Raw genomic sequence first — 27,264 nt, 5'->3', positions numbered from 1 at the left:
TCATTAACCCTTGGTGAGTTCATTACACTGGTAATCAGAGCGCCACACACCGCGGTGGTCATAAATCACAAACGATCAGTGTTTTTTTTAATCACTGGAGACTTATTTGAGGTCTCAGATGCTTTAACGTTATTAGTGGCAGAACAATCATTTACAGTTCATGAAATACACCACGGTTGTCTGTGAAAAGGGTAATAATTATATAAGCATGATCTGACAAAGTGCTTACTCATGCAGCACTCACGTGTGCATAATTAAACATTTTGTGCTCTCCGTGATGTACTTTTGCGCATGTGGGTCAGTTTAGGACCATGCAAAAAAAATCAGATTTGAGCACCAAGCCTTGCATTGTGAACGTAGCCATAGGCGTCGTGATTCAATCGTTTCTTCTCGTGAAATGTGGCATAGTTCACGACAACCGATCCCATGCCTGCGACGCCTTACGACACCGTCGCAGAAAGTCTAGCATGTTTAATTTTTTCTCGTTTTTTACAACGAGTTCCACCACGTGGGTGACACGGCCCAATAGGAGCACATCATTTATCAGTTATTTTAGTGGGTGCTGCTGTTAATGAGGTGGTCAGGTGATCAGAAAACAGGCTGCATATTTACAGATGAGTTGGTCACGGGTGGATATACCCAGTCATTGGCTATGCAAGCTTTAACAACTTTCTCTAAAATATTAAAGTGTTTTAAGCAATTTTATCTGACAGACTGGCACAAATATGCCGACATCTCCATTCTGAGTTCTCTCTTCCAGGGGCACCAGCAGGATTTTAATCAAAGTTATGCACATATCCAGCACCACCCGCCCCATCATCATCCCTTATTCTCAATTTAATCATTAAAAACACTGATGCTTGCTGTCAAAGGCTACATTCATTCATTGTCGCGAGGGAGACCGAGAAAATAAAAGCACATCATTGTATTTCTCCCCCTCAATTTGTTAGTTATAATGTAAAATAAAGTAATTATTATTAATATTATTTGTATATTATTTAATACTCGAATGTACTGTACTTTAATATCTTAATGCAGTAATGCACGTTTTTATTTAGTTAGAATAATTACAATAATAAAGACTTTTATATGATATAAATACTCTTAAACTTCCTTTCCGTTCTTGGCATCTTCTTATGTAAAATAAAATAATTATTATTCATATTATTAAGTACTCGAATGTCCTGTGCTGTAATTACTTGAATCTAAATACTCTTAAATAAACTTCTTTTCCCTTTATTGCACTTTCTTAGTTGATCCCACACATTGCCTGTGTAGGAATGGGTTTTAACCGCAGCGGTTCGAACTGTAGTTTGACTAAAAGGTTATCAGTATTGATGGTAAAAAACTGTACATCTCTAGTCAAACCATTCTTCTGCAATCTTAAAACAGAAATAAGGGCAGCATTAATAGCTTAAAATGTGGAAGAGCGTTGATATTATGTGATTGTATTCTATTGCAATATGGAGTAATTAAAAGTTGATGTTAAATCAAAAGTAATTCACAAATACTTGAAAATGAGATGATTTAATGGCAATAATTCTCTGTGGTTACAACTGCATTAATTACAAACAACTGTATAAAATGATAAAACATGAAATGATAAAACATATGATATAAATTGTACCCAGCTTAAATTAAAAATAAAGTTACCAGAGGTAGAAGGAGAGACACAGGGGTAGGGAGAGAGAGACAAAGAGAGCAAGTAGGCCTCAAAGATAGACTCCAGAGGAGGAGAAGAGCAGACCAGGAAAAGAAGAGGCTGATCAGCTTTTACCACCTGTTTTGTATCTTTCTTGACCATGTGACCCAAATGCTGAGACTTTCAAACTGACCAATCAACATGTGACCACTTTGTAAAACCCCCAAAGTCCACACACCAGGCCCTGATCTTATCAGTATCTGCCTTTGTAGTCAGTATGGACCTTCTCGAGTCAAAAAGACATGTTTTGTCATATAAACAAATGCATATGATCATTTAGCCCAGGGATGGGCTAACTTGATCCTCGAGGGCCGGTGTCCCTGCAGAGTTTTGTTCCAACACTAGTCAAACACACCTGCACATGCTAATCTGTGGCTGTTTCTCAATATGCGTTCTTCAGCGGTCTTGCGTCCTCGTGTTCTCGTGCAACGGCATCATCAGCTGCCCAAGTTCAGTTCCAATACTCAAGACCGCAAGTGCGGAGGACGCGTGAAACTTCCCGAATGTGTGATATCGAGGACGCACTGATGCAGACTTGAGCAGCGAACTCGCTCTGGAAGTCCCAGAAGTCATTGCGACTGGAGGTGGGAAGCGCAACATTTTATTTAGATTTATTAATAAAGTTCAGAGATATGACTTATTTACCTCAGGAGTTTCCCTAAATGAACCGGTGAAAGTAATCATTAACTTGGACATCTTAATAAAGGAATAAACACATTAAGGGTTGTTTGTTTGCTGAAATTCGTATTAAAATCTGTTTTATTTATATTGTGCAGAGTATATTTATAATGTTTTTATGCAAAGTATATATTTTGAAGAGGGGAGAAACAATAAATTGTTGTATGAGTGCTGTAATGTTTAAATAATTTACTATTTAAAACGCGTGAAGGTCACATGACCATCAGGAAGAACGCAGCATCCCATTTCTCAAAGGATGCGTTCTCTGCCCTCACGGTCTCCTGAGTTCGTTCTTCCGAGGACACCTGGCAAGACCGGTCTCCACAAGAACGCAAGTCCGTTCTCTGTGTTCTTGGAATTGAGAAACAGCCAGTGTCTTTAAGATCACAAGAAATCTATAAGCAGGTGTGTTTGATTAGGGTTGGAGCTAAACTGTGCAGGACACCGGCCCTCCAGGACCGAGTTTGCCCATTCCTGATTTAGCCTCTTACACCTGTTATGGTTTTCGCATTTCAGTTTTACTGTATATTGTGAAGACTGGATTTGTTCTTTGATTTTGGTTGACATCATTAGCTTGTGTTGAGCTGATAATTACGCTCTGGTGTGTTTCTAATATAACAGACAGCTAAGAGAGTGATCCTGCTGTCAGGAACGCCAGCCATGTCCAGACCCGCTGAACTCTACACTCAGATTCAGGCTGTCCGGCCCGCACTGTTTCCACGCTTTCATGACTTCGGCACACGATACTGCGATGCCAAACAGGTACGTTCATCTATTCTGTTTAATGAAATATTTAAATCTTTATTTAATTTGATGATGATGTTTGCTACCGTTTTCAACATGTAAAAGATTTAACATGCTGCTTGCATGTCTTACAAGAAGGGAAACATGTTACAACATTTTGCTTACATTTTATGTTGCTATTTTAATATTATTGACAAAAATTAGCATGATGTTAGCATGTTTTAGCGTAAATGATCTTTGCATGTTTAACCATTTGTTAGCATAAATTAGCATGTTTCCAGCATGAATTATCCTAGTCTATTTAAGCAATTGTTAGCATAAAATAGCATGTTTTAGCATGAATTATCCTAGCATGTTTAAGCAATTGTTAGCGTAAATTAACATGTTTCTAGCATGAATTGTCCTAGCATATTTAAGCAATTGTTAGCATTAATTAGCATGTTTCTAGCAGGAATTATCCTAGCATATTTAAGCAATTGTTAGCGTAAATTAGCATGTTTCTAGGATGAATTATCCTAGCATTTTTAAGCACTTGTTAGCATAAATTAGCATGTTTTAGCATAAATTATCTTTGCATGTTAACCAATTGTTAGCATAAATTAGCATGTTTCCAGCATGAATTATCCTAGCCTATTTAAGCAATTGTTAGCATAAATTAGCATGTTTTAGCATGAATTATCCTAGCATGTTTAAGCAATTGTTAGCGTACATTAGCATGTTTCTAGCATGAATTATCCTAGTATATTTAAGCAATTGTTAGCATAAATTAGCATGTTTTAGCATAAATTATCCTAGCATGTCTAAGCAATTGTTAGCGTAGATTAGCATGTTTCTAGCATAAATTATTCTAGCATATTTAAGCAATTGTTAGCAATAATTAGAATATTTCTAGTATGAATTATCCTAGCATGTTTAAGCAGTTGTTAGCATTAATTAGCATGTTTCTTACATGAATTATCCTAGCATATTTAAGCAATTGTTAGCATGAATTAGCATGTTGCTAGCATAAATTATCCTAGCATATTTTAGCAATGGTTGGCATAAATTTGCATGTTTTTGCATGAATTATCCTTGCATATTTAATCAATTGTTAGCATAAATAAGCATGTTTCTAGAATGAATTATTTTAGCATATTTAAGCAATTGTTAGCATAAATTAGCATGTTTTTAGCATGGTATATTTTTGCATATTTGAGCAATTGTTTGCATAAATAAGCATGGTTTTAGCATGAATTATCCTAGCTTATTTAATCAATTGTTAGCAAAAATGTGCATGCTTCTATCATGAATTATCCTAGCATATTTAAGCAATTGTTAGCATAAATTATCATGTTTCTAGCATGAATTAATCTAGCATAATTAAGCAATTGTTAGCATGAATAAGCATGTTTTTAGCATGAATTATTCTTGCATGTTTAAGCAATTGTTAGCGTAGATTAGCATGTTTCTAACATGAATTATCATTGCATATTTAAGTAATTGTTAGCATAATTAAGCATGTTGTTTGCATGTTTTTAGCATGTTTAACAATTTGACTGAAGGAATAACATGTTGTCAGCAATATTTCTGCATGTTTACCATTATTTTAGCATAGGTTTTAGTAATTGTTGGCATAAAAATGCATGTTGTTTACATGTTTCTGCTAGTACTGATTAGCATGTTGTTAGCATGTTTTAATGTGAATAACTTATTTTTGTTTTTGCTAGCATTAATTAGCATGTTGTTTGCATGGTTTTTAGAGTGTTTAACAATTTGATTGCTCAAACTAACATGTTGGTAATGCTTCAGCATTTTTCATATTATACTAGCATGAGTTAGCATGTTTGCTAACATGTTTCTAAATTCAATTTTTACGAGTTATGAATTTAAAGGGGCTGCGCGATGGCGCAGTGAGGAGCATGCTCGCCTCAATACAAAAAGGTCGCTGGGTCGAGCCTCGGCTGGGTCAGTTGGCTTTTTTTGTGTGGAGTTTGCATGTTTCCTCCGGGTGCTCCAGTATCCCCCATAAGTTCAAAGACGTGGTACTGGTCAATTGGGTAGGCTAAAATTGTCCGTAGTGTATGTGTGTGAATGAGTGTGTATGGATGTTTCTTACTGATGGGTTGCAGTTGGAAGGGCATCCACTGTGTAAAACATATGCTGGATAAGTTGGCGGTTCATTCCGCAGTGGGGACCTCAGGTTAATAAAGGGACTATGCTGAAAAGAAAATGAATGAATTAAATGTCAAACCCGCTTGCCATATCTCCGTCTGCAGCTGCCGTGGGGTTGGGATTACTCCAGCTCCTCTAATCTGACTGAACTCAAGCTGCTGCTAGAGGAGTCTCTGATGCTCCGACGCCTCAAATCAGAGGTGCTTTCACAGCTGCCTGCCAAACAGAGGAAAGTGGTCACTGTAACCACAGACGGCATCAACTCCAGGACCAAAGCAGCCCTCAATGCCGCGGCCAGAGAGCTCGCCAAAGGATACCACAACGTCAGTGCAAACACTTAGAAAAGTGCTAGGGCTGAAGAATATGTAAAAGAAAAAAATCATTATTGCCACAACAGTATATGCATCTATTAGTATATGCAATATCTATAAGTATATGCGCTATATACAATATCTATTAGTATATGCAATAATATATGCAATATCTACTAGTATGTGCAATAGTATATATGCAATATCTATTTGGTAATGCAATATCTATTAGTATATGCAATATTATATACAATATCTATTAGTATATGCAGTAATATATACAATCTTATATACAATATCTATTAGTATATGCAATATTATAAGCAATATCTATTAGTATATTCAGTGATATATGCAATATTTACTGGTATTTGCAATAGTATATGCAATATTATATACAATACCTACTAGTATATGAAATAATATATGCAATATCTAGTATGTGCAATATCACATACAATATTAGTATATGCAATATTAAATACAATATCTATTAGTATGTGCAATAGTATATGAAATATCTATTTGTATATGCCATATCTTTTAGTATATGCAATATTATGTGCTATATCTACTAGTATGTGTATTCGTATATGCAATATCTGTTTGAATATGCAATATCTATTAGCGTATGCAATATTATATACGATGTCTATTAGTATATGCATTATCTATTTTTATATGCAATATCTATTAGTATATGCAATATTATATACAATATCTATTAGTATATGCAATATTTTATACGATATCTATTAGTATATGCAATAATATATGCAATATCTACTAGTATGTGCAATAATATATGCAATATCTACTAGTACATGAAATGATATACACAATATCTATTAATATATGCAATATTGTATACAATATCTACTAGTATGTGCAGTAGTATATGTAATATCTACTAGTATTTGAAATAATATATGCAATATCTACTCGTATGTGCAATATTACATACAATATCTATTAGTATATGCAATATTATATACGATATCTATTAGTATATGCAATATTTTATACGATATCTATTAGTATATGCAATAGTTTATACGATATGTATTAGAATATGCAATATCTACTAGTATGTACAACAGTATATGCAATATCTATTTGTATATGCAATATTATATACAATATCTACTAGTATATGAAATAATATATGCAATATCTATTAGTATATGCAATATTATATATGAAATCTATCAGTATATGCAATAACATATGCAATATCTACTAGTATGTGCAATAATATATGCAATATTTACTAGTACATGAAATTATATATACAATATCTATTAATATATGCAATATTGTATACAATATCTACTAGTATGTGCAATAATATATACAATATCTATTAGTATATACAATATCTATTCGTATATGCAATATATATTTGTATATGCAATATTATATGCAATATCTATTAGTACATGCAATATTATATGCTATATCTATTAGTATATGCAATATTATATACGATATCTATTAGTATATGCAATAATATATACGATATCTATTAGTATATGCAATAATATATGCAATTTCGACTAGTACATAAAATATTATATGCAATATCTATTAGTATATGCAATATTATATACGATATCTATTCGTATATGCAATATATATTTGTATATGCAATATTAAATGCAATATCTATTAGTATATGCAATATTATATACGATATCTATTAGTATATGCAATAATATATGCAATATCTACTCGTATGTGCAATATTATATACAATATCTATTAGTATATGCAATATCTATTCGTATATGCAATATATATTTGTATATGCAATATTAAATGCAATATCTATTAGTATATGCAATATTATATACGATATTTGTTAGTATATGCAATAATATATGCAATTTCGACTAGCACATAAAATATTATATGCAATATCTATTTGTATATGCAATAATATATTGGAGCATTTATATATAAAGAAATAACCTCATAAATAGATTTTATTAATAGGGTTCACACTCATTCTGTGCTTTAAACCTACTTGAAAACTAAAGAGATTCGTGGTAATCACTGTGACCCCGGATTAATGAAGGGACTAAGGTGAAGAGAAAATGAAGAAATGAATGAATGTTTGCAAAATATATAAAAAAATATATCATTATTACCATTTTTTACTGAAGAAAAAAAATCTAAACTTAGTCATTTACTTTGTTTTTATCAAATGTTGTGTACAGCAAGAGTTACTAATAGTTTAAATAAATGGGGATGGATGGGTTTGGGATTAAAAAACAATGACAGAATTTGTTTAATGATCTTTTCTGTGTTTATGTGCAGAAATCCCAGGAGAAAGAAGCACTCCTGGTTTTCTTCAACCACACAGCAGAGGCCAAGATCAGAGCTATCATGTATGTCTGTCCATTATGAGCACAAAGCAAACATCACAGCTTCATGGAGTTCCACAAAAACATACATTCATTTATTATGGTGACTCCTAAATTTCATTAGTTAAATCAGTGTGCTGAAGCATGCTATAAACAACTGGAGAGCAGCAGGAACACTTTAGAACATTAGTGACATGGTAATTCATGTTTAGATTATGTTAAAACATGCCAGACTTGTATACTAGCATGCTATAGTCTTACAACATATTTTAGAAGTATATCGGTGGTAGTAAACGCAGTTTTTGATGTGTTTTTCAGGGAGTATATCTCAGACATGTTGGAGTGCGGACGAGAGAAGTTTCTGGTGTTTGCTCATCATAAACTGGTGCTGGACAGTATAACCAAAGAACTTGGGGAGAAGGTACAGTTTATTTTTTATTTATTTATGTATCTATTTCATTTATCTTATTGTGTTTTTTTTGTTTTTACTTCATTTATTTTTATTTAAAAATATATTCTATTTTATTTTTTTACAATGAATTAAGACTAATTATGAATCTGGATTAGTCAAATTTGATAACGTAATAACCACCAACCATTCACCTAGAACACCTTACCAACCAGACCATTCAGAAATCATTCAAATTGCCCTAACAACCACCTAGCTGTTGCCAAAAAACCTTAGAGACCTCCAATTGCAGCAGACACAATGATTTTATTTATGCAGCACCTATAAATAGTCCCCAGCACTGAGACATAAAATCTAAAAATCTACCTTTTATTATTATATTATATGATATTATTGTTTCCCAGTGAAGGGTTGCAGCTGGAAGAGCATCCGCTCCATAAAACATATGCTGGATAAGTTGGCGGTTCATTACACTGTTATGGCCTCTGATTCTCAAAGGGACTGAGCCGAAAAGAAAATGAATGAATGATATTATTGTTTCCCAGTGATGGGTTGCAGCTGAAAGGGCATCCGCTGCATAAAACATATGCTTGATAAGTTGGCGGTTCATTCCGCTGTGGCAATTCCCAGATTAATAAAGGGACTGAGCCGAAAAGAAAATTAATAAATGAATGATATCATTGAAACTAAAAACCTTTAACCATTGCCTTCCATAGTGTCTATTTCCCTACAATGTAAGTCAGTGGTTACAGGTTTTCAGCCTTCTTCAAAATATCTGCTTTTGTGTTTAATGGTAGAAAGACACTCATAAAGGTTTGGAACAAGTAAAGGCCTAGTAAATGATAACAGAATTTTAAATTTCTGGGTGAATTCTCCCTTTTTATTGTGAAAATTATTGAAACTTTTTAGTGAGAGGCTAATGGTCTAATCTGATTCAATTATTTATGCTAAGCTAAGCTAAAAGTGTTCCTGTCAGATCCGGATATCATCTGAATGGTTTCAAAAATGCTAAAAATCAGCTCTTAACACAGGGCCTGTAAAATGAGCCTATTTACAAAATAAGTGCAGTTTTCATTTCAGTAAAGTGTGATATACAGTAGATGTGTGTGGTGTGTGTGTATTAAAGGGATGGTTCATCAAAAAAATGAAAATGTACTCATTAATCACTCACCTTCAAGTGGTTTCAAGCCTTCATGAGTTTCTTTCTTCTGTTAAACACCAAAGAATATATTTTAAAGAAAGCTGAAAACCTGTAACCATTGACTTACATAGTAAAAAAAACACATAAAAGTCAATGGTTATAGGTTTACAACATTTTTCTAAATATCTGCTTTTGTGTTTAACAGTAGAAAGACACTTATTAAGGTTTAGAACAAGTAAAGGCCTAGTAAATGATGACAGAATAAAACTTTTTGGCTGAATTATCCCTTTAAATAGGAAAATTATTCAAACTTTTGAGTGAAATGCTAATGGTCTAATCTGATTCAATTGTTTATGCTAAGCCAAGCTAAAAGTGTTCCCGTCAGATCCGGATATCATCTGAATGGTGTCAAAAATGCTAAAACTCAACTCTTAACACAGCAACTGTAGAATGAACCTTTTTTCAAAATAAGTGGAGTGTTCATTTCAATATTGTGTGATATAGATGTGTGTTGTTTGTGTCTATTGAAAGGATAGTTTATCCAAAAATGAGAATTTACTCATTATCCACTCACCCTCAAGTGGTTTCAAACATTCATGAGTTTCTTTATTCTGATAAACACAAAATAATAAATTTTAAAGAAAGCTGAAAACCTGTAACCATTGACTTGCATAGTAGAAAAACAATATGAAAGTCAGTGGTTACAGGTTTACAACATTTTTCTAAATATCTGCTTTTGTGTTTAACAGTAGAAAGACACTCATAAAGATTTGGAACAAGTAAAGGCCTAGTAAATGATGACAGAATTTTCATTTCTGGGTAAATTCTCCCTTTAAATAGGAAAAATTGTTCAAACTTTTGAGTGAAAGGCTAATGGTCTAATCTGATTCAATTATTTATGCTAAGCTAAGCTAAAAGTGTTCCCGTCAGATCCGAATATCATCTCAATGGTTTGAAAAATGGCAAAACACATCTGTTTAACTCTAGGGGAGCAGTAAAATTAGCCTTTTTCCAAACAAGTGTCTTTTAAGTAGAATGTATAGCTGATTGAGTTCCACACAATTCAGTCATGTTGTCGATTTACTTAACAAATTCTAGGTGGATTAAACATTTAAGTTGTCCCAAAATAATTACACCCCTTGTGTTGTTTTAGCTCATTTTAAATAAGTAGTTTGAACAGGTAGCAAAATAGTTGTTTAGGTGTATGTTAGGGCTGCACGATATTGGAAAAATTTTGTTTTCCTGCGTTATGTATTGCCAAATGAATATAATTTCACCAGATGATTTGAATAGCTCTATTTGGAAAGATTTCATTTTTAGATCGACTGGACAGATCAAGTCATTTTCTATGCTGTGCATCTGCATAAAATATAATAAATGACAAGCATACATAAATATGACAGAGCAAGAATAAAGAAATAAACAGTGCTGTATGGTTTTTATAGGGAGTCTAACAGTATTTAAAAATTCAACAATCAAGCTTAAAATAAGATCATTGTATAAATAATCTAAACAATATATGTATCATATCTTTATCTTTTAATATTAATCCTGCAATGTGACATTTGAGGATACACACATTGCGATATCGATGCTCAAATGATATATTGTTCAGCCCTAGTGTATGCTGTGTTGTTTGTGTGTTCAGAGCATCAGCTTCATCCGTATCGACGGCTCGACACCGTCAGCGGAGCGTCAGCTGCTGTGTGAGCGTTTCCAGGCGTCCCAGCAGAGCTGTGTGGCCGTTCTGTCCATCACCGCCGCTAACATGGGGCTCACACTGCACTCTGCAGCACTCGTGGTGTTCGCGGAGCTCTTCTGGAACCCCGGAGTGAGAAACGCACTCGCACTACACTACAGTCATCACAAACATTTACATATCAGATGTTAATGTGCAATCATGTGTGTACTTCAGATAGTTTCCAAACTAAAATCTGTTCTCATTTTTTTTTTTTTATTAGAATATGCAAAAAGGTACATAAATTGGGATCATACAAATACAAAGAAACATCAACAAAAAACAAAAAACAAAACAAAAACAATAACAATATAGTCAGGTACTGGGATCCGTTCTTCATAGGTGGATTACTCAGTTAGCTGGATTTGGATGTTGACGATTTGACATGATCCAGGATCGTTTCGTTCTTTAAAGCTGATCCGAGAGTTGTTGTCAACAGTTCTGCTTGGTCAAACCTGATCGGGAGCAGGTTCAATTCACATAAACAGGATTAGATCGGCTCAGTTCAAGCAAAGATAATACAAAAAGCATGTACTGAATTCTGATATTTTCTTTTAGTTGTAGTTATATACACTTCGAAAAATGGTACATATTTTTTAACTATATATAAAGTTATAGTCATTAATAAAATAAATAAAGTTATACTTATTAATAAAACTTATGCAATCTGCACCCTTGAAATGAAAGTACAAAGACTGCCACCTGGTGGTGCAAAGAGAAAACTTATTGATTTGAACTTTTTACATCGCTTTAATACAAATTGTGTATAATAGAAATGCAGAATATGTGACTTTTTCTTAAAGCAATAATACATTTATGCAGTCATAAACATGTTTTGATAGTTAATATGCCAGTGATTTGATGCTTCACAAAAGTTTCAGATGCCTTTAAAATATCAAAATGCTTTTGTAAACAACCAGTTATTCTTTACACCCATTAAAAAAACGGCTACTATAATAAAGAAAATCTGCTCTAAATGTAGAACTAAATACACTGATTTGCATTGAAAAACATGATGAATACACTTGACACATGACAGTGTAAAGCCTGCAGCTCACAACAAATGTGGAAGGTTATTGCGTGTCATATTTAACAAACGGTTTACTGCTCAATTGATGTAATTTTGCTCACATGGATAATTGAATATTAATCAGATGATGTCATTACGCTGCTGTGCCTTCAGCCAATCGCTGCATTGCTGATCATGATTTCGAGGATCGATAGATCTGTCCTTCACAACACAAGCAGCGATCTCAGATCAGTTTATCCAGACATTCTAATCTGCTTCGCGAACTTGTTTGGAGAACCAAATTAGCGAGAGATCAGTTATCGAGATGAACAGATCCAGGATCTGCCAAAACATCTTAGATCATTTAAGCGAGGTACGAAGAACGGACCCCTGGTAGGTGTGTGTGTGCGTGTAAAGGTAACTTGGTGGACAGGTCAGAATACATACATAAGGAATAATAACAGTCAATAAATGAAGCAAGTATCGCAGATATAAGTAAACCAGATTGAAAGACACCAGTCAGTGGTAGGGAGTAACAACAATGCTTAGTAATGTATGATAGTAAAAATGACAGTAAAAAGAAAGAGGACAACAGTAATAATAATTGACAATGATAATAATTCACAAGTACTACACCAACTACTACTACAGAAAGTTACTTATATTACAACAACTACTGCTGCTACTACAGCCACAACCACGACTACTACTACTACAATGTCTACTATTACTGATACTACTACAACAATGACCACCACTACTGATACTACTACAGTGTCTGCTACAACTAATACAACAACGTCTACTACTGCTACTACAGCAATCACTGCCACTACAACATCTACGTCAACAACATCTACTACTGATACTACAACACTAACAACGACTACTACTACTACTGCTACAACGACACCTTTACTGCTTCTGCTACCACTATACCAACGACATCAACTACTACAGGAACTACTACTTCAATAATCACAATTACAATCGATACTACTACAACGACTACTACTACTACAACAAGTACAACTACTGCAACCTTCATAATGATAATGTTAGTAATACTTATAATAAAGATAATGAAAAGATAACAGGAGGACAGGTCAGATCTGTTCTCATTTTTGAGATGTGCAATTTTGTTCGATGCGTGACGTAATTTGAACTGAAACATGAAGACATGGGATATAAACAGTGTCCACGGGGTCTTAAAAATGTCTTTCATAAATCCATTTAGAGACATTTAAGGCCCTATAAAAGTATTTAAAAAATCTTAAATGGTGTTTTACGAGGTATTCAGTTTTGTATCAGTATGCTAACGTTTGTCTGAATTTGATCTTTAAATATTGGGATGGTATGTGGTTTATGAATTCGATAAAATCCTGCTAGATTTGACATCACTTAGCTCGGAGTGACAAACCTGCAAGCTTTGGATTTTTGTATCTTCTACGTGTAAAATTAGTCACTTTTTTTTGGTTCACACTAGCTTGTAGATATCCTTAAGACTGCATATATATATATATATATATATATATATATATATATATATATATATATATATATATATACACACACACACACAGTTGAAAGCAGAAGCTTACATACACTGTATAAAAAGGCATATAACCATAAAAAAAAAGTCAGATGTTAATGTGACTAAACTTTTTCTCTTTTAGGTAAGTTAGGATGATCAAATGTGTTTCTGTTCTGCTTAATGTGCAATTATGTGTGTACTTCAGCTAGTAGCCAAACTGAAATCTGTTCTCATTTTTGAGATTTTTGCATTTTTGTTCGATGCGTGACGTAATTTGAACTGAAACATGAAGACATGGAATATAAACAGTGTCCACGGGGTCTTAAAAATGGCTTTCATAAATCCATTTAGAAAAATTTAAGGCCCTATAAATGTATTTAAAAATCTTTTACAAGGTATTCAGTTTTGTATCAGCATGCTGAAGTTTTATTGAATTTAATCTTTAAATATTGGGATGGTATGTGGTTTATGAAATCGATAAAATCCCATCATGCTGCTTTATTTAGTGCAGAAACCAAGGAAACCATCCCGCTGTTGTAGACGCCACCTGCTGGATTAGCCTTTTTATTTAGTAAATGACTAATGTTTTAGTTTAGGATTAGTTACAAGCAGTATTTAGTAAATATACTTCAAGTAAAAATGTTGGCAATGTTAAAAGCTAAATTGGTGATGAGGTCTTAAAATGTATAGAAAGAGTCTTAAAAAAGGTCTTAAAAGGTAGTGAATTTCAGTCTCTGATTCTGGAATTAGCGCTGGTAAAGTAGCCCCTCCTCCTTTAAAAAAACAGCCAATAGCATTTATTGTTTATCAGAGCTCAAACAAGTGAGCCGTGAGCTCAAATGAATAAAGCAGGAGTGCTTCGTGGGGGGGGGGGGGGGGGGGGGGGGGGGGGGTTAGGTATTAGAGAGCATTTGATTGGTCAGAAGATTTGATGAGAAACTTAGTTATGATAAAAGGTTGTTAATTCACTTAGCTCGGAGTGACAAACCTGCAAGCTTTGGATTTTTGTATCTTCTACATGTAAAATTAGTCACTTTTTTTGATTCACACAAGCTTCTAGATATCCTTGTTCCTGTTCTGCTTAATAGCAGAATAATGAGAGAGATATGAATTAAAAAAATTTTATAACTTTTCTTGAAAGTCAAGTTTATATACAATAAGACTATTCTGCCTCTAAAAGCTCAGATGATGGTGTCAAGGTTTTGGAAGTTTCTGATTGGCTAATTGACAACATTTGAGTTAATTGGAGGCACAACTGTAGAATAGTATTGAAGGAAAACCTCAAACACACTGCTTCCTTGTGTGACAACATGGGAAAATCAACAAGCCAGAATCAACAACAAAGCCAGATCACAATTTGCTGAATTACACTGGGAAAACACTAATATTGGAGACATGTCCTGTGCTCTGATGGAGCTAAGAGTGAACTGTTTGACCAGTGTTACATTTGGAGGACAAAGGGGAAAGCTTACAAGCCTAGGAACACCATCCCTACTGTGAAATATGGGGGCGGCAGCATCATGTTGTGTGGCTGTTTTGCTGCAGGAGGGACTGGTCCACTTCACAGCATAGATGGCATCATGAAGAAAGAACATTATGTAGAAATACTGAAGCAACATCTCAAGACATCAGCCAGGACATTAAACCTTGGCCACAAATGGGTCTTCCAAACAGACCATGACCCTAAGCATACTACCAAATGAGTTAAAATGTGCATTAAGGACAACAGAATGAATGTTTTGGAGTGGCCATCACAAAGCCCTGATGTCAATCCTATAGAAAATATGTGGGCAGAGTTGAGAAAGCTTGTGCGAGCTAGACAGCCTACAAATCTGACTCAGTTACACCAATTCTGTCAGGAGGAATGGGCCAAAATTACTGCCAACTATTGTGGGAAGCTTGTGGAAGGAGACCCAAAACATTTGACCAAAGTTAAACAGTTTAAAAGCAAAGCTGAAAAAAATACCAAGGAAATGTGTGTAAACTTTTAATGTCTAGAAATGAGAAAATTCTCAAAACTAAAAATTCTCTCATTATTCTGGCATTTAGCAAATGTAAATGATTTAGGTAATCCTGACAGACCTAAAATAGTAAATTTTAGTATGATTTACCATCAGACATTTTTAAAAATGGGTATGTTACTTTTTAAAATGCATGTAAACTTCTGGTTTCATATAAATATATAAATGCTGGTGATCTCAAATCTGAAAAATCACCCACAGCTTTATGTATTTACCTAAAATAAAACATTTTATTACCTGTAATGTAATAAAAATCTATGGGGAAATATGGGCATATGACATTTAAGGTCATGGGAGTTCACTCATCATCATGTTTGTGAAACATGACTGTAGATGGATTTTCTTTTTTATTGTAATTTATTTATCTTCTTAATTCAAATGTTTTACTACTTTTCATCACAGTTTAGATAATTTTACCGTATTACTTTTTTATTTTACAATTTGTACCTTCAGAAGTAAATTTTATTATAATGTTTTACTTTTTATATTTATTTTAAATCACTTCATATATATATTTGAAGCATAGAATGTGACATTCATAATTTCAGTACAATCAAAAGTGTGTATTAGTTCTGGTGCTAGTACACTAGTGAGCTGTGCTGGTTTCCTTCAGGTCTTGATTCAGGCTGAGGATCGGGTTCACAGAATCGGTCAGACCAGTAATGTGGACATTCATTACCTGGTAGCCAAAGGCACAGCGGACGATTACCTGTGGTGAGGAGATTATACACACACACACACACACACACACACACAAACACACACACACGTAAACTCGCAGAGTCTCTTGTTTTTCTCAGACTTGCAAAAGCTGCCAGAGGGACATCAAATAATTTCATTTTATTTAGTTTTTAAATGGTTATTATGATACATTAGATGTCACATTATACAGTGGATTTCTAAAAAAGTTAAAAGTAATAATTAAAGTATAATATGTGTAATAAGTGTTTTCATTTAGCTCAGATTATTTTTGCATTAAACATGTAGTGACACCATGGATGTCAAATCAATTTAAAATGGTTTCAATAGTTTCACAGTTCAGTTCAAAATATTTATACATTATTTGACTCTAAACGATGTCAAATTTCCAGAATATTAAGTATTTATATCAAATGATGCAATTAATTTTAAATAGTTACAACAGTTTCAGATTTTGGTAAAAATAAATGTGTATGAAGCTTAGAATGTCAAATTATAGAATTACAATATCAACTATTCATAATTATCAAAATTAAGATGATTTAAAATAGTTTTTATTACTGTATATATGTATATATACATATCTATCTATATATCTATCTATCTATCTATATATATATATATATATATATATGTATGTATGTATGTACGTATGTACGTATATATGTATGTGTATGTATTTTTATATATATATATATATATATATATATATATATATATATATATATATATATATATATATTAGGGATGCACGATATATCGGATGCTATTTTTAAGATTATCGTTATCAATCCGATGTCTAAATTAGGCCGATATCTTTAAGCCGATAAATTACGTAATTGTTGCCACGCACGCGTGGGCGGAACATGTTCAGACTTGTTCATGGATCTCTCCACACACTGATTATTCCTACAAAGTCTGTCATTTCTTCACATGGTATTGCTGTGCATTAATAACTCAGTAAGTAACCATCTTCCTTATCATTGTAGATATGTTTGATTGAGTGCCATTGTGTATTTTGCTTCATATCGCCTCAGGAAAAAATATTACATATAAAAGCCTTTCCTGCTCTGTCTCTTTGTTGTGTTAGAGATAGCAGGGAGATTTACTTATTACTCCAGGGCCGAACAATATTAGTTTCGGGGTGAACTCTTTTAGTTGCAGCCGGGGAATGAACGAGGACCCGTGTAACTTGGTCTCATTGCGAAAAAAGCGCTCCTCTTTTCTGTCTCTCCCTCTTCGCTTCACATACACACATTCACACACACCAAACACACACAAGCACACGTGACGCGCTAAACAAAAACTTTACAGAAGGTTTTTAATCTAAGATAATTGTTTGTTATTATCAACGCGTTGGTTCCCATGTGTTGTTGATGTAAGATTGTATTCAGTTTGATCGGAATATTCATATGAATTATAACAAGCGCGAGTGAGAGCTTTCACCGCGCACGCACACACACACACATAGATCTGACAGCCTTCACACACACATAGATCTTACAGCCTTCACACACACATAGATCTTGAGCCTTCACAGATCAACAGGGGAGAGCCTGGGTGCACCGGTCACTGAATCCAGCATACGGGCCACACGTTCTGTCTTTATATTCTGCTCTGTGTTTGTCATAAATTCATCTGAGCTCAATGATCAGGTTTGTATCAAAATCCGTGGGCAAATCTGCGCCTTCAGAGCGGTTTGTCATAAACTTTTCATCGATCATTTTCCCCGCGATTGACAGCACGAACGAACACCGAAGCGTTGATGCTACATGTGCTCAAAATAATCTAAAACGCCAAATACGTTGAATTTATGTCGCATTTTCTAAAATAATACATTCTGTATCTAGCTTTTCACTTGTACGGTGGCTCTGAACTGTCAAAACACCTCTAAAAAAGGCTTTTTCGGACAAGACATATTTGTACACATGTACATTACTGTAACACGCTTTATTCAAGAACATTTGAGCTGGTTTTAGTCCTTAGCTCTTTCATTTTCATTTTGTTTAAAATATATTTAACTTGCTTGTTAATTAAATCCCATTTTGTTATTTAACCTTTTTAATTTTATGCAAGAGTCAATTTGCATGTTATTTGCTATGAAGAAAAGGAAATAATGTATTTTTTGCATGCTGCTTTGTGGGAAATCGTGAATATAGGTCTTTATAATCACCTTGCAATTTTAAAATCATAGCTTTTTTGCTTTGAGTATAGACTATTCAGTTCAAAAGAGCGGAGTTTCAGCTTTTATGAAGTTTGCTGTAAAAAAATAAAACATTTTGAATTATTTATAATTATCGGCCTATATATATATCAGCTATCAGCCTCCAAGTCTGAAGAATTATCGGTTATCGGTATCGGCCAAAAAAATCCATATCGGTGCATCCCTAATATATATATATATATATATATATATATATATATATATATATATATATATATATAAGATAAAATAAATCAGTTAATAGAGATGAGGTATTAAAACTATTATGATTAGAAATGTGTTAAGGAAATCTTATATATATATATATATATATATATATATATATATATATATATATATATATATATATATATATATATATATATAAAATTATATATATATATATACACACCACACATATTACTATTATTTTTGAAATTATAGTTAGGTTCCTTAAATTGGTGTTTTTCTTAATAATTATTTAACTGTAATATTTGTCATGTTGTCATGTTTAACTGTTCCCTTATGTTTCTCAGGCCGATGATACAAGCCAAAATGAATGTTCTGGAACAGGTCGGCTTGTCCGAATCCAACATTTCAGAAAATGCAGAATCTGCCAGCTTCCACAGCAGGGTATGTATCAAATTAATGTCTTACGCCTTTACAATTACATGACATGCAAATGTGTTTCCATTGTAGTTCATGCACATTTTTTTGGATTGGATATTGGAATTTAATTGCATCTTCAGCTTTTCTGTGCATCTTGGCATTTCCGTTGTGTTTATTGCAAAATGTGCATAAAAATAGGTGGACAGATAGTTGTGTTCAACCAGCTAAAAAACAATGTTTAATTATAACTACAGTCTGCAGAAACACTTTGATTGACATTCTCCCTTTGTACGTGTCATTAGAGGGGGAAAGCCCCGCCCATTATTGACTATCTCTCCCTCATTAGCATAAACAGCCCTGTGAGAAGTGAGAAGCAGCCGTTCGTCATTACCCATTAGAGCAGTGGTCACCAAACTTGTTCCTGGAGGGTCGGTGTCCTGCAGATTTTAGCTCCAACCCTAATCAAACACACCTGAACAAGCTAATCAAGGTCTTACTTGGTATACTTGAAATATCCAGGCAGGTGCGTTGAGGCAAGTTGGAGCTAAACCCTGCAGGGACACCGGCCCTGCTGGACCGAGATTGGTGACCCCTGCATTAGAGTGTTTGAGCTGCTGAAGATAATATCAGCATAGACTAGGAGGATTATAGATGTGGAGTTTTAGATGAACCACAAATGAACAGCGGCAGGAGTCTCTATAGACTGACGCATTCTGACACACACACATTTTCAGTTTTTCACACAGATAATGTTGGTCTTGTTTCGAATCTGCCACTATGCTGACGTACAGCCATCTGTAGCTCCACCCTCTATTTAAAAAGAGCACAGTCTCATTTGAATTTAAAGAGATCTAATTTACCTCTTGAATAAAGAGCATAATGGGTCTCCTTTAAAGATGTTGTGTGGTCTTTCAGGATCGTCAGCAGCTCACCATCACTGAGATGTTCCAGAGGTCTTTCGATGAGGACGAGATGCTCGCTTTGATGGATCAGGACCCGTAAGAATGACTGTAAATTACTGTGTATGATAACAATGCTTTAAGGAAAACACTCGGCTGCTTACTGCACTTGTTCTGGTCAAATGCCTCACATTTGTAAGGGATGAAATCAGTAAATAAAGCCTCAAAATCAATCAAATGAAACTGTTGTCAGCTTGAGCCAAGCAGATCAGTCTCACACCAGGAGTTTAATGTATAAAAACAGACAAAAGTGTTTTGTTTTTTTCAAGTCGATGATTGATGATAGACTGAAGACGAAGAGTTTAATCTCCTGCTGACTATTGAGGTGCTTCATGTCATCTTCACACTGCTGGAGAACAACAGAAAAACGTCATATTAACAGATCTGACAAGGCAAAACCACAGACAAATCTTCATTATGTACAAAAAGAAAAGGTTTAAAGGAAACCACACATTTCACTATTAGTGGTGTAACGGATCACAAATTTGATGGTTCGGATCACATCATTAAGATTTTTTTTCTTCACTCGCCTCTGAGGTTTTTTTTCCCTCTCCGCTGTCGCCTCTAGCTTGCATGGTTTGGGATCTGTAGGGTTACCCATCGTTAAATTTGCTCTTCAGTGTTTGGACTCTCAGTAATGACTTTAAACCACACTGAACTGAGCTAAACTGAACTGAACTTAAACACTAAAAACTGAACTACCCTGATCCAGTTACTATGACCATTTATGTGAAGACACAATCTACATTGTAAAAGCGCTATAAAAATAAAGCCGAGTTGAATTGAATTGCATTTTAGTCATGGATCAAACCATTTTTCAGATCAGCCAAAAAAAGGGAGGAGACAAATGTCAGTTGCTTTCCATTTATTACAAAAACAGCACCTTGACTCTTTTAGTTTTAACAAACAGAACTTATGAGCTGTAATTTTGTTAAAAATAAAATTAATAAACAATCAGCTGAATAAAAATAAACTGTCATATATTCAGTGCTGTGGAAAATTCACTGTTATAACTATTGTTGCTGATAACGCTAAATGTAGAAATATAACATCATCATTTCTACAACCCATACCCATCTATAGTCTCATTTTCATTAAATGATTCAGTTTCCACTCATAAAACTTAATGTTTCACTGCTTGATGATCATTGTTGAAGAATTATTCAGTGGTATATTTCTGATGGCTGCCACCTATTGGTAAAATAGTGTAGTTGCCGCCTACAACTTTCATTTTTGAGCATTAAAGGTGCAGTAGGTGATTGTCTTCAGAAACATTTGTTGTTGTGCTGGTTGAAAGTCTTATCACAGTCTAATAGTAATGATTAAAGTAAATGATCTGAATGTGTTTAAATGTATTTTTATATTCTGGGTAAGGCATAAAACTAAAAAATGTTCATCCAATTAAATAGAGTCGGGCTGACATCTCCCATAATTCCAATAAGTAGCCCAATCTGTCTGTCAGCAAATGCAGACTTGAACAACTGCTCAGCCTTTTGTACGCAGCTCCGCCGACCGCCGCGCGTTCATGAAAGAGGGAGAGAGTACACGCGCATGATCAGTAAAAACCTGCTGAATCGAAACTTTTTAAAAACCTGAATCAATATTGGAGTTAGTTTTGTACGCTGGGGAAAGAATGACACAATGTCTGAAGGATTTCTCTTAGTAATGTTCTGTTTTAAAACTGTTTTAGCTTCATGCAAAGCTGATGTTACGTTAGATGTTGTTGTCACAAATGGGTTATATCTGCACAGAAGATTAATAAGACTATTGTCAGTTTCATAAGGGACCTTTTACAGCATCGATAATGTAGATTTTAATTAGTTTAACAACAAAACACAAGTAAATAGCGCTATTTCACATAGTCTCCCTATATTGTTTACCATGCAACTCTAATATTTGCTCTGAAATCGCATGTCAGTTTGGCTTGCACGCTGCCGAACAAGCACTAGTCGCTTTTAACACATGAGGAGGGTTCTTTTGCTGTGCTTGTGTTTCAGGAGGTGTGGCTCTAGACGGCAGGGGAGGGACTGTGATTCAGAGATTTATGCTAAGCTGTTAGCATTGTGGAAGATCACCTACTGCACCTTTAAGTTAAAAGCATATGACGGTTATTTTAATCTTTACCATAAACATCAGTGGTTTTATCTAAACCATCAACTGTTCTCCCAGTACTTCTGGGTTATTTGACTATTTGTAATTTTATAACTCACTCAAAAGACTAACGACTGAGTCTCTTTCTTATTTTTTGCGTTTTTCAAACACAGATTAGAATTCAAATTCGATTTGAAGCAATATAAACATGCAAATCAGCATCATTTATAATCCATGTTGTGTGGGTGTTCAGAACTTGTTTTTTTAATGATTAACCGTGCAGCTTACACTGAATGCATTAATGCAGGCTAAACAAGTAGTGACAGAAAACACCTTTAATAACCTAAGAAACCCACCACATCCCCAATAACCCACCACAACTTCTTCCATCATCCTTATATTTTACAGGAAAGCCTAAATGCTTTAATTAATGTGATTTAAATGATAAAAGAGGCGATCTCTTTGCGATCATTACAAATTTAGGATTAATCTTCAAGTAAAAAAAAAAATGTGCTGGATAAGTTGGCGGTTCATTCCACTGTGGCGACCCCAAATTAATAAAGGGACTAAGCTGAAAATTGAATGAATGTCAAGTGTTTGACAATCTGACTCGACTGTACTATTGAATAGTAGTAACATCTATGTTTTGATGTAAAAGTAATAATCATCTTATCTCACCTTGTTTGACAGATGACTGTGCAGCTTTCACAAACTGGGCGATTCTCCTGAAACACAGAAGACAAACATTTAGTGAAATATGTACAGTAAAAGCTGAAATAAACTTTATTTATCATTTCTGTTTATAGCTTGTGACTTTGTGTGATTAAATGTTTCTCATGAATGTTTGTCTAAAACAGGGGTGTCAAACGTACGGCCCGCAAACGAATATAATGCAGCCCGCGAGATGATTCTGTGAGCTGAAAAATTACAATAAAATATACTGCTATTCCATGTGTGTCCACTGGATATAATGGCAAACTTAATTTCATCCCATCCTAAAGCCTGAATCAGCATCAATTTGACAGCCATCTCAGAGAGAAAGACCTCATACCTATTTTTGTATCCGTCCAAGCAAACTAAACATTTGCGCTCGATTAACCAGTGGAAAATCTTCTCTCGCTCTGCACGTTTCCTACTGCTGATTCTGTGTGTGTGCGATCTGTCACTCACATAGTAACTCTCACGTGCTCTGCAGACCCACTGAGACGCGCCTTTTCCGCCAAAATGCATCCAACCGTAGTTTCTGAATCTCCTAAAATGTCCAGGATTCAGGTTTTACTTTCGCATTCTAAAGTTTCTGTTATTTGTATGCCTTTTTTTTGCATTACCATTTTGCAGCTGACTGCGCGCGCACAGCCCTGAGAGAAACATTAAATGAATGTCTATTTTTATTCATTTTTTATTTAGATATTTATTTCTCATTTACTGCATATTTTATGAATTTAATGATGCTAATGTTACATACTTTATACACTGAGGTGATCTCACGAGGAAATATAACTATTATACGTTTTTGTCAGCTTAGTGGCTATTTTGTGTTCAGACGTATGAAAATGTACCATTTAAAAAAAGGAGGCGTGGTACAGTACCATGCCCAGGCCCGTTTCCCGGATTGTTTAAGAAATGTAAGTGCTCAGGCTCAGGCATGGTTCAGTTGGCCAGCCCTGGCCCGGTTGGAAGAGGTGTGGTTAACTTGGTACGCTTATAGTGTGAGTCCGAAGCACGCCTAAGCCAAAAACTGAAGACAAGACGTGACTTTTAAGGGACTGTTTCATATGGATTTATTAATCATTCTTACTGTTCTTTGAACGCAAATTGTCGTAGATTATTAAAGATACAAACCCCTCACTGCACCACAGCTGCACCTTCAGCAAACCTCCTAATTCCTGCAGCACGATGACTTTAAGATTGTTTATAAGCATTAAAAGTGGCTGATCTTTTTAGTTGGTGGGTGTTTAGCGTGCTTCGGCCTGGTTCAAGGCAACTGTACGTAGTGTGAGTACAGCCTCAAAGTGTGCGTCCACGACCAAAATGCGACCTCCAGTGGACAGTGATAAACTCCGAAATGAGACGCAGATTCAGAGTTCCACATGAGATTATTAATTAGCAAATAATATAAATATTATGAGTGTAAACATTAGGTGAGCATTGTAACCCCGTGTCCTAACATCACCCTACATGACGAGATTTGCAGTGATGAGCAGTTTGGCTGTTTACACCAGATGAAAAACGACAAAAAAATTAAATACAGCCATTCAGAAGCACAGAATAGTGCACTCACTGCACTCTAGCGAAATGGTGCAGTTTACAATCTAATTATTACATATTAAACCTCTTTAACATTATAAAATGTAGATGCTAAATCACTGATATGTTGGTTTCGTCAATTTGGCAACCTGTGCTTGCGTGTGTTTTGAACCAGGCGTGCAATACCTAGGGCAACCAATGGGTGTCAAACTTACATTACTGCACCTTTAAGATGGGCGTAAAACAGACTACAGAACTGAGATATGTAAATGTTAATGCATTAAGACATACATATATATTTATGGATTGAGGGACATTTTGTGTATATTACCAATATATATTGTATATTGTCTGTATTCAATTTTGTGTACACAATCTGGCCACTTTATTAGGTACACCTGTCCAACACAAATTTCTAATCAGCCTATCACATGGCTGTAACTTGATTCATGAGCATCAGAATGCAGAAGAAAGGTGATTTAAGTGACTTTGAACGTAGCATGGTTGTTGCTGCTAGACAGCTTGGTCTGAGTATTTTAGAAACTGCTGTTCTACTGGGATTTTCACGCACAACCATCTCTAAGGTTTACTGACCATGTCCATCCTTTTATGATCACAGTGTACTCATCTTCTGATGGCTACTTCCAGCAGGATAATACACCATGACATAAAGCGTGAATCATCTCAGACTGGTTTCTTGAACATGACAATGAGTTCACTGTACTCAAATGGCCTCCACAGTCAGCAGCTCTCAATCCGATAGAGCACATTTGGGATGTGGTGGAATGGAAGATTGGCATCATGGATGTGCAGCCGACAAATCTGCAGCAACTGTGTGATGCTATCATGTGAATATGGAGCAAAATCTCTGAGGAATATTTTCAGTATCTTGTTGAATCTGTGCCATGAAAGATTAAGGCAGATATGAAGGCAAAATGGGCTCCAACTCGGTACTAGTAAACTAGTACTCTGCCAGTGAGAGTATCAAATGAACAGCAAAATGAGAAGAAACAGGCAGGCAATGTCAGATACTAGAAAGCATTTGATTGATCAGAAGATTGGATGAGAAACTAAGGTATGAGGTGACATCAAATAAATAATTTCATCATCATTTATTTCTGTTTATATTTTCTTATGTTGTCACTGTTTTGGAGCACACTAGCTAATAGATATCCTTAAAACTAACGGACTAATACTAACATATTTTTATGCTAATTTCATTAACATTTGAATGAGAGACCTGTGTCCGGCTGGCTGGATTCCGGCGTCTCGAGTGCTTCAGTCTGGTCTGTAGATGCTGCGTGACTCTCTGTCATCTCGAGGTTCATTTCTTCAGCACCATCTGCATGATGGAGATTAGCAGTAAGTTATGTTTTTGTGTTTGCACAGTTACCAAGTTAATTAATCACTACTGTATTTAAAAATGCAGTAGATGATCTGCCTAAATGCTATCTGTTAGCATAATATCTTTAAAACACAATCCCTGCCGTCTAAAGTCACATCTCCTGATATCAGGCATCTTAAAGATGACGGTAGACAGCCCACTAGATCATGTCAGTCGCCAGTTAGAAAACTTTATATTACTTTATAATGCTACAATTTCCAACAATAGACTGTATTATATCTACGTTTCAGTTGTGTAGCAATCAGAACTTGTCATGATGTGCAATATTAAATGCAAGAATGGATCGCTGGTCATTTGGTAAACCCTAAAATAAAGAGCATTTCATCTCAGATCACCATACTCTTAATGTTTACTCACTTCTTTATTTGTTTAATATTTGAATATGCAATGATATCTCAAAGTGATGTGAATAAATAAACCCTCAGTGATGAACCTGTAGTGTCCGGCTCGGTCTCGTTCCTCAAGTCACCGAATGAAGGAGATCTTGAAGATTGTAGATTTTTGAGCTCTGCAAAACTCTCCTCTGTTTCTGTAGACAGCAGGACGTTCATTGTTAGACATTAGTGTTAAATACGAGTCATTTTCAATCAAATAAACCAGGCTTATTTAAATCAAGAATACACTGATGACAAATTTAAAGCCTAGAAATATGGATTTATTGTCTAATAAATAACTGATAAATAATTTGCCGGCAGCTAGCTCTCTGCAACTCTGGCACCTGAAGCTAGGTTGCTGTTGGAAGTACTGTTAGTGAGGCCAGCAGGGGGTGCTCAACTTATGGTCTGTGTGGGTCCTGACGCCCCAGTATAGTGATGGGGACTCTATACTGCTCAGTGAGCGCCGTCTTTCGGATGAGACGTTAAACCGAGGTCCCGACTCTCTATGGTCATTAAAAATCCCAGGATGTCCTTCAAAAAAGAGAAGGGATTTAACCCAAGCATCCATACATTTTAACTCTCCCGTTTTTTCCTGGGATTCTCTCGTATTTTACTGTTCTATCCCGCTACCATCCCGCAAAAGGTGTTTTCCCATATTTCTCCCGTATTTTCAGTCTTTCTCTGAACAGCCGAGCCTTCCTATACGCAACCCATACCGCCGAACCACCTGGGGTCGCCCCTTGCTCTAAAACATGAGTCTTCTGTGCTTTTGCTTTGTTTAGGAATGAAAACACTTATGAATAAATATTAAAATGGCGCGATTCAACTTCCTTTTGATTACAGGTGCCGTCGCCCATCCTATATAATCCT

The 27,264-nt window shown here is 34.9% G+C and overlaps 2 protein-coding genes across 6 annotated transcripts in view; one reads left to right on the top strand and one right to left on the bottom strand.

Annotated features, from left to right (window-relative positions):
* The window catches only part of LOC141376228 (SWI/SNF-related matrix-associated actin-dependent regulator of chromatin subfamily A-like protein 1), a 50,785-nt gene extending 27,619 nt beyond the window's left edge, over positions 1-23,166 (top strand). For 2 of the 3 annotated variants that reach the window (XM_073913297.1, XM_073913296.1), the window contains exons 11-19: positions 3,002-3,142; positions 5,380-5,598; positions 7,906-7,976; positions 8,271-8,373; positions 11,151-11,333; positions 16,418-16,518; positions 19,243-19,339; positions 20,231-20,313; positions 23,056-23,166. In XM_073913297.1, coding sequence (XP_073769398.1) covers positions 3,002-3,142; positions 5,380-5,598; positions 7,906-7,976; positions 8,271-8,373; positions 11,151-11,333; positions 16,418-16,518; positions 19,243-19,339; positions 20,231-20,313; positions 23,056-23,059 — 1,002 coding nt within the window. In that variant the 3' untranslated portion in view covers positions 23,060-23,166. Of the gene's footprint in view, positions 1-3,001; positions 3,143-5,379; positions 5,599-7,905; positions 7,977-8,270; positions 8,374-11,150; positions 11,334-16,417; positions 16,519-19,242; positions 19,340-20,230; positions 20,326-23,055 lie in introns of all 3 variants that reach the window. The other variant, XM_073913298.1, reaches the window with a different exon arrangement.
* Positions 20,467-27,264, bottom strand: part of LOC141376229 (thioredoxin domain-containing protein 6-like) — a 31,647-nt gene continuing 24,849 nt past the window's right edge. The window contains exons 16-19 of one of the 3 annotated variants that reach the window (XM_073913304.1): positions 26,451-26,546; positions 25,853-25,954; positions 23,044-23,090; positions 20,467-20,623 (exon numbers count right to left, since the gene is read on the bottom strand). In XM_073913304.1, coding sequence (XP_073769405.1) covers positions 23,071-23,090; positions 25,853-25,954; positions 26,451-26,546 — 218 coding nt within the window. In that variant the 3' untranslated portion in view covers positions 20,467-20,623; positions 23,044-23,070. Of the gene's footprint in view, positions 20,624-23,043; positions 23,091-25,852; positions 25,955-26,450; positions 26,547-27,264 lie in introns of those variants that run through there. The other 2 variants (XM_073913305.1, XM_073913306.1) reach the window with 2 other exon arrangements.

The sequence above is a fragment of the Danio rerio genome, chromosome 9, assembly GCF_049306965.1.
Source record: "Danio rerio strain Tuebingen ecotype United States chromosome 9, GRCz12tu, whole genome shotgun sequence".
Taxonomy (NCBI): domain Eukaryota; kingdom Metazoa; phylum Chordata; class Actinopteri; order Cypriniformes; family Danionidae; genus Danio; species Danio rerio.
This window is presented reverse-complemented; position numbering and strand designations above follow the sequence as displayed.